At 38.1% G+C, this 9,151-nt stretch overlaps 1 protein-coding gene across 5 annotated transcripts in view; it reads left to right on the top strand.

Annotated features, from left to right (window-relative positions):
- The first annotated feature begins 694 nt into the window (after positions 1-694).
- CORO2A (coronin 2A) overlaps positions 695-9,151 on the top strand; it is a 62,801-nt gene continuing 54,344 nt past the window's right edge. For all 5 annotated transcript variants that reach the window (XM_072404466.1, XM_072404472.1, XM_072404471.1 and 2 more), the window contains exon 1: positions 695-1,044. In XM_072404466.1, the coding sequence (XP_072260567.1) occupies positions 1,030-1,044 (15 nt within the window). In that variant the 5' untranslated portion in view covers positions 695-1,029. The remainder of the gene's footprint in view (positions 1,045-9,151) is intronic.

The following is a 9,151-nucleotide window of genomic DNA, read 5'->3' as shown; positions in this document are numbered from 1 at the left end:
TAAAGCCATTATACTTACCTTATCCTTCACTCCCAACTATACAGAGCTCCTTTGTTCTGCACACAGGGTCATACAAGGCCCTCAGCATCCTCAATTTACAACATAGGACTGCTGGTCCTGCATTTTCAGCGATGCCAACCACTGACGGAAAGAAAAAGACTGGTTGTGAATAAAAATAAGGTAACTATAAATGCTTAATATGTTCTCTGAAACAATAACGCACGTCTACCCATGGCAGTGCCTGTCGCCATGTGTGTGGGGCAAAATGGGCAACTGCCAAGCGCACCAAAGAATGCCAGGTGTGCAGGGAGTTAAATGCTGTTTATTTAGGGCCATTCTCTTCATATTCTCAGTTCAAGGGTCATGTTATTTAACAGATGTTCAGCTTTACCAAATGTTTTGTATTTATTCCAAACACAGACCTTGAGAAAACAAGTCCCTTTTTTGTCAGGTTCCCTACACACTGCAAAATGAGTTTATTCAGTATCAGGAGATATATATAAATATATATATATGTGTGTGTGTGTGTGACAATAACACGTTGATAAGTTTCCCCACAGGAGGTGAACACATTCGCAGGCACACAGGGATGGTCAGTACATGGCAACCTGTTGTGTGGCGTAGCCCCGCCCACCTAATAAATATGAATTTGCTTGCCCTGGGGAGGTTCCTATTACTGCATGCATGCCTCCTTACACACAAAGGAAGGATCAGAGCCCTCTGTCTCATCTCATTGATCCCTCCACTGTCCTGCTAAGCTATTATCTGCATACGTAGCCTTTGTCATTCGTCCTGCACGTTCATTTTATATTGGTGTGTATGTGTGCAGGATCCTCCTCATCACCAGCAGGAACATTTCCAAAAAACAAACCCTGTCATGATTTGTTAATAAACGCCTGATCGTGCAGAGGGGTCTCGGCGTGTCGGTGTCCTCCAGGCTGTGAATTGGGCTGGTGGGCTGGGCTTGTGTCTGATCCCAGAACATTGCTGCAGCGGGCCGGATAGCAGGCAGCACCTGGGGAAATCTGCATGACTATTGCAAAGGTAAGCATGTGTTCCTCGTTATTTTAGGGCTGGGTGCTGACTGCAGATGAGTGGGGAGGGCGCAGTTTGCAGATGACAGGATCATGTGGATCTGTAGGAGTTCCCTGCCTGTGAGATGTACCATAGGGTTACATGGCACAGGTGGTGGGGTGTGCAGTCACTGATCTGCTCATGGAGGTGACCTGTGATGGCAAGCTTGCAGTAGATGAGTGCTGTATGAGATCTGACTGGTCTACACATGCTCCTAACACACCCACTTCTGTCCACACATTCCACATGAGTTACTATAGGGGCTAATATATTTTATTTTTATTTATCTAGCTGCTATGGCTTAATAGCTTTGTGCTGTCATGTTACTATAACTTTAAAACAACATTTGATAGCTGTCAGATCCTACCACAAAAGTGCACAGGTAGTAAGCTCTAACTGAATGACATTTGTTTGCTGAAGAGCTGTATGTTATAAAAGTTGTCCTTCTTTAAAGAATACAATACTGATTTCATTGATATGCTTTGTTGGATCTCAGTGCTGCTAATCTCTTGGGGCTACTTACTGTCTAAATTCATGCACTGCAGTGGTGGCTGCAAGGCATTTCTTAGGATGTTCCTGATGGTGACAACAGTAGATCATGTCTTGGAAATATCCAAAACGGTCACTTGTAGTCTGCTTCAGAAGCCCACAGGACTGGGTGACAACGTAACAAAACAATACATTAAACAACATTGCCACTTTATACCAGAAAGTGTCTGACATTCATGGCAGGAGCACTTGGTATTAGCTAAAAGTTGCGGATTTATTAATTTTAACATGTTAAAGTTCATATGAGGTTCAGGTTCACATGTAATAAATGATTTAAGAGTTTGAATAAAGTTGTTATTCCATGTTTAAAATCTATATTTTGCATGTGTTTTTCTTTCTGACTCTTAGGATGAGGGTGGTTGTTCTTTTAAATAAACTATAATGGTTCACTTCAAGTTTATTCTTGAAATGGCTTAACACAGATTATATTGTTTTTCTTAAGACAAACCTATCAAGGTCTGCATAGATCAAACAAACCCTGGTTTGGCAACACCCTGGACTCGGTGCGTAATGCATCCATAGTGTTTGACCATGGGTGTTTGTATTGATCAGCAAAGACTACTTTGGTTTATTGCGGTGCTGTTCACAATGTCCACCTTGTGGGTTGGATCCTCCTAAAAGATTGTTGTTAATGAGCCAGTAAACGTAATGTTTACCTAGCTTTATGGGAATGCAAAGTAAAGAAAATGATATATTCAGAAGGGTCTAGATTTTCTTAGAATTCAGATCTGGTTAAGGAGGTTAATGTTTGGCTGCAAGTTTTTGTTATTGGTGTAAGCAGTGTAAAGTATGTACATTTCTGGGCATGTGAAAACTTTATATATGTATTGTGAACTGTAATAGTATTGTATGGGATTTTAATGCGGATAGGATGCTGGCATATGAAGTGTAACCTAAAGGATCTGCTGATTGTCTAACAATGTCTTGTTATGAGTTGGCATGGCACACTTTTAGAGATCTTCTTGGAGTCCACAAATTTGGGTGCCAAATCTCCATTCTTGGTTTTCTTCTAGACCTCTGGCCAGCAAAAAACGTTTGCATCTGGACTGCTTCCAGGTATATTGGATGCTTGTGTGTCACCATGTTTTGTGGTCCCACCAACCAGCTTCTATGCCAATTCTGTGTCCTGTAGTGATATGCACAGGAAGATTCACCTGGAGGTTGTAACTTTAGAAGAAAGGCCACCTGCTAGAGGTAAAAATGCAATGCTCTTTTGTAAATTCCATTTATGGATACCTATTCATTACACGTCCATACAACCTGAGTGCTTGACTTGGCCTAGTAGACCATAGGTATGTCTGTGATGTAATGGGGGAGATTTACTTAAAGTGCACCTGTGCCCTCACAACAATTACACTTCTTAACCTTAACATTCTCACAGCAATACATGGTACATGATACTCCATTCGTCGCAGTGTGTGCTGTAATGTACCACACCAGTGTGAACCAGGACTAACCCCTATGGTTTGGTAACTTGAAAAAAACAACAAAAAACTAAGCATTCAAACCAGAAGATGAATGTATCTGCATTCAAACTAGAAGATTAATGTATCTGCAAGGGTAAATATGGGCTTGTTTTAAAGAGCTTTTACTGCTTGTTCAGAATTTGCCAATACTCTATGTGCACAGTCAAAGCAAAGATTCAGTTTAAGGACATTGATCTTTATTATTTATCTTTAGTGAAGCTGTTCAATAGTCCAGTTGTGTAAGGCATTTATTTTTTCTTTTTACCTACATGATTTGGGTGAATACAATTAAAATTGCAAAATAGTAATTAAAAATGTTCTGTTTGTTTATTAAATTCCTAATATATATTTCTTGGGGGACGTGTAATGATGGTGTCTGATAATATTGCTATTCATGAAAGTGTGCAATACAATAGCACTTAGGCTGTAGAAAAGTATATTATCTGGTCCAGTTTGTAGCATACGTTCAGTTGGTACATCTGCTCCCATGGTTCCTAAGGTGTAACCGAGTATGTGATGTTACCAGACAGGTGAAAGTTAAAACTTGGCCTTTTGTTTGTTTTTCCTAAATGATGTTCTACAGCTGGAAGGCCTCAGTGTAATAGGATAGGACATAGCCCTCAGCTTGTTTAATGCTTCTCTTTCTTGTGTGGTTTAACTAATTAGGTGCCACATGGCATTGCTACACAAGAGCCTGGCTAGCAGGTACTGCCGGCTCCACAGCTTACCCACAGAGCAAACAATATGAAAATACTACTTTGTATAATGTTTAACCTCCAGTAGAGGATCACCAATAAAAGTTTTTTTTTATTGTGTGCAACTTTGAAAATATATACAAGCACTTGACAACAGTGTAAAAAATTGTGTTTTTACTTAGATGTTAACCCAAAGAAATGCCTGTCGTTTAGACATTTGGGGACAAATATATAATAGTGGTTATAATGTTAGACTATCAACAACCAAACCCTTCCAGCAGTTCATTTACATGCTATCTACTGCCTCATGTATGCTTTAACATTGAAACGTCCAGTGGCTACTCTCCTTTGCTTCAATGGGAAAGTATACCGGAGATGGGCAATTGATAAAAAGCTGGCCGATGTTCAGTCACTCCCTCATAACCACCCATTAACCTCAGGTGAACTGCCCATCTGATTCAGACCTTACACAGAAATCAGATATTTCCCTGACTATGGTTTCATTTGGTCCACTCTGCATAGGGATGGGGCCATCCTTGTTTAGTCATTGTCCAGCGTTGCTGGGGGTTCCTTGAGAAAAGGCCGATTTGTGCCTCTCAGGTCAGTTTAAATGACACCAATGATCTTTTTGGCTATCTGTAAGCTTGACATTCTTCCTACTGGCCAGCATTGTAAGAAGGGTTTTTCCCACCAACCATCACACTAATGTACAGTTATCTTTAGAGATATTTATTATTGTTAAGTGTTCCCTGAAGACCTGAAAGTTATTTCAAGGGTTCCCCCATGTTAAAGAGTTTGAGAAGGGCCGGTCTACTATACAGACTGATATTCTGGCTTTGATATTGCACAGACATGTAAATATCAGTTTGTGTAGTTACTAGGTGTGTATACAAATGTATGACAAATGCATGACACAGACACGCTCCCTGCTGAAGTCTCTTAGTCTATGACTTTCTACAAACCTACAGTATGGCATTCTAATTAATGGCTTTGGGGGAAGACTGAAGAAAGGCTTCTGCCTTCCTAAATCAGACTGATGACCTCATGTTAGCTTAAGCAAAGTCACTTGACTGGAGCTCAAGGCTTGCTTGGTAAAGATAAAAAGTCTAGCTTTTTGGAAAAATTATGTTGTTGCTATATATTGGAACATGTCAAGAGTATATTCATGTTGATTTTATTGAAAGGACAGCTTCAGTTTACTATGCAACCAAATATGTTTTTAGGATGGAGGATTTACTGCTCAAAATAATTTGAAAGTTGAATGCTATGTGTTTTGCCCTTGGTTATTCTGACCTTGATGAAATATTTAGACATTAAAAACAGATGATGAAAAACTCCAGAGAATTGAAAAAATGTATGATCAATACTCATGCATGTCAGAATACATAATTAGTGGGAACTAAGGCAGATCAAACAGACCACTTAGTCTTTAATAATCACTGTACATGAAAGTTGCTGTTTATGTGCTCACAAGCTTTGCAGTATTTTTGTTGACATTTGGATGGACTTTGTCTACATTTGCAGCAGTCAGTTTATATTGTAGTTTTTTTTTTGTTTTTTTTTATTTTCACTTTCACTCATAAAAATTCATAGGTGGACGTCTAAGGTGGTCAATAGTTGAGCAGAATATACATTGTAGGAATTTTATTACGTGTTATGGTATATTCATATTGCTGTTTCTTCATGTCACCTAATGGGAGATTCAGCCCTTGTAATAGGCACTTGTGACAGTCTACAAGCATTAAAGCTACGTACACACTTCCAATTATTATCGGTAAACGAACGACGAACGATCCTGCACGATATCTGCGAACGATCGTATAGCACTGATCCTGTACATACAGATAACGACACGATCGTTCAAAGATATTGTACACACGATAGATGCGATCGTTTGAACGATACAGGAAGTGACGTGCACCACAGGAAGTGAGCGAACGTTCGTTCACCGCGCATGCTCAGACCATGGACGATCAATGAACGACCGTACATACGATAGATGGTCAACGATCGTCGTCCAATCCGATCCGCCGGTCCGGTCGTTCATTTCCAACGACTATCCTCGTTCGTCGGCGTCGTTGGTTACTTTTTTTACGAACGATTTTTGCCCAATCGATCGTTCGTCATTCGTTCGTCGTTCATTTCCAACGATAAAAATTGGAAGTGTGTACGCAGCTTTAGTGTGAAAAATAAAACTACATTGCAGGTTATCCCAATGTAGGCCTCTGACTAGCAGTAAACAAAATTTTGATGATTTTTTTAGTAAGATGTGTACAAACCATGAAAATTCAATTTTATTACCTTGATTATTAAAGACCTTTTAAACATTGGAGAGCATTTGAAGTACCTTTTATGTCTTGGGGAACCTCTTACAAAAATAACAATCCTAACAAATAACAACAATGGTTAATGGGAAGAATGCTTCTCGCATTGCTGGCCATTGGGAAGATACCCTACAGATAGCCAAAAAAATCATTGGTGTGTCAGTGGTAACTGAACTGGGAGGTCCAAACTATTCATTGCTTGAAGAACCCCTAGCTGTCCAGAAAACAGGGTGAGGTTGGGCCTAAGGTTTGGTTTAGTATTTCATGATAGTGAACTTTAAGTATAGTTAGTCCATTTACAACTTGGTTACTTATTTACTGGCTATCCTTAGATTACATAGCTTTCTATACATTGTTTCCTATCTAAAACATGGCTATTACTAATTTTTACTTCCATAATGTAAAGCTAGATTAAGAAAGTACCATGTGCCTTTCCTAAATTTATTTTTTTATTTTATTTTAATCAATTTTTATTAAAAATTTTCAGAACATACATATAACAAACAATGATAAGATAAAACTATCATTATACATAGAAAAGGAAAATATAAAAAGCATTAGTTAACAATTCAACAAAAACGTAGAAACAAAACAAATACAAGTAAAATGGGTGTACTCCAAACCTGCAGTAGTATAGTTAAGATGAAAAAAAATGCTACAAAGCCAAAGTAGGGACAGCAAGAATGAGTAAACAAAAAAAAAGGGGGTGGTTGCTCATCATAAATTAAAGCGCCTGCAATCTAATTCAGGGGTGGCGTGATGGTCCAGCCAAGGTTTACAAACCTTATAGTATTTAGGCATAGATTCGTTGGTGCCTTTCCTAAATTTATGTAAGCAAGTGAAATGAAATGCCAAGTTCTGCATTAAACACATTAATCACTGTTTATGATTTTTCTGACCACTACTTTTTTGCTTTAGTCTAGCAGCATGTATCTGTCTTTTCTTATGCACAATTTCAGCATGTAGCTGTATAGCGCCTCATTCACATTAGTGCTAGTGTTAGACATACATTTATTCACTCATTCCTTAGAACTCATTCATATTAGCAGCATGAAGCTGTGTAAGACTGAACCAGGGTTGATCTCCTTAGGTAATTTTGCTAGTCTGGACAATTTTACACCATGTCTTAGGGTCAGAAGAAATCTGTACTTCGTCCAGTGTATTGTCAATCCTAGCCCTCTAATTGCATCTTCTGAGGTGTGCAACACTGCAGTAGTTAAATGGAGGATATGCTCAAGATCTTCATGCCCTAGAAAAAGTTTATCAAGCCACAAAATCATGGCCAACATAACTGGGTTCTTCCCTCTATTGGTTTTCACTTGCCTTCTCATAAAATTCATTTTAAATGATTTAATCACAGGGATTCATCAAGGTAGGTTGCCCTCAATTCTGTGGCTTAATAGTTTCTTGCAGTGGGAAAAGCTATAGAACAAACTTCTATTTTTCTTTAGGAGATGCAATAGTAACCAGTTCCCTATGCTGGTTGTGCTGAGAATTTTTGCTTGAGCAGAACTACTGTTTATAAATTGAGTAATTAAAAAAATAAAAGTGGGATCTAGGTATGTATCAAAGTTTTCATTCACATCTATGTGATTTATAGTGCAGCAGGAAGAATATTGATCAGTAGATCTGTAACAAAAGTAGCTAGAAAACCCGGAAACTGATAAAACATAAAAGTTATTTTTAAAGTTTAGAACAGCTTAAGGAATAATCAGGCTTTCTATGTCATCATCATTCAGACACAAACAATCCCTGTGATCTTTGCCCATGTTATCTATATGCAAAGTCCACTGAAACCTAATCGGCCCATAAACTCATATTAGGTGTGTTTAAACAAGTAAGCTGAGTAAGCACAGTCTGCTACATGTTATAGATGCTGACAAAAAACACTATGTAAAGATTATTAGAGGATAGTTTGATTTGGAGGCAAAATCTGACTTCTTTCAGGCAAAACAATCACATTTAATGTCCTCCAAAAACTTTCATATCTGGGTAGGAAAGAGGGGGGATCAGGGTTGCAGATACTGCTGGCAATGGCTTATGTCTGCCAGAATGTTACGCGTGGTTTCATATTAAAAAAAAAAAAAAAAAAAAAAAAAGGTAGGTTCCAACTTGGAATGACTAATAAATTGTATTTCCCAAATTCCACTTAGAATGACACAATATGGTATAAAAATCTGTCTAATCCACTGATTCTGGATTAGGTTACTTTATAAAGGAAATTTGTTGGGATGAAGGATGTTATAAACGTACATCTTGGCTTTAGATGTTGTCATCTGCCAAATTTATCATGCACATTTCCTTTTCACCTTACTGGAAAATTCTGTTAACATTTTAGAATGAAAGTAAAACTTTGGTCAGGCTGGTGACAGGAACATGCTTTCCTATGCCAGCTGATCAGCTGCCTGTACAACTGGTTCTTGTAAAACCATTTACAGCAGATGGCCATGAGGGATACTGAACTGCTCACTACCGCCCCATTCATATTTTTTGTGAGCTGCTATGGGTGGGACTCCACATGTACCGTAGCAGCATACCCAGAGAAGCAGTTTGGGGGTGTGAGGAAATAGTAACCACATGACAACCTCACTATACAGACATTGGCAAATTCATGTAAACCAATTGCCATCTGCCAATTACATTTTTCCGAAGTATTTATTACTTGTGTATGAAAAAAAAATATTTTACAATACAGTTAAATTCTATTTTAGGCTGGGTCTACATGAACAGTTTTAAAAACGCATATAAATGTTCCTACCACGTTTATATATGTTTTTATGCCCTTTTACAAGCGTTTTAAAGCTTAACTTTAAAACGCTAAAAAACTTTTATAAACGCCTATGACGCGTTTTACCGCGAAATGCTGCAATTTTACTTAAGCGTTTATAAAAGTTTTACTTTTAACCCTTTCAGGGAATGAGTACAGGGGTACATAAAACCCTTTACTCATTCCCTGAAAGGGTTAAAATTTCAGGGTTAAAATGCGTAAAAAAATTGGACGAGGCTTTAATGTTAAATTATTTTAATAAATGTGTGTGTTTTT

This window comes from Pyxicephalus adspersus, chromosome 3, assembly GCF_032062135.1.
Source record: "Pyxicephalus adspersus chromosome 3, UCB_Pads_2.0, whole genome shotgun sequence".
Taxonomy (NCBI): domain Eukaryota; kingdom Metazoa; phylum Chordata; class Amphibia; order Anura; family Pyxicephalidae; genus Pyxicephalus; species Pyxicephalus adspersus.
The sequence above is the reverse complement of the archived record's forward strand: the minus strand, read 5'-3'. Positions and strand labels throughout refer to the sequence as shown.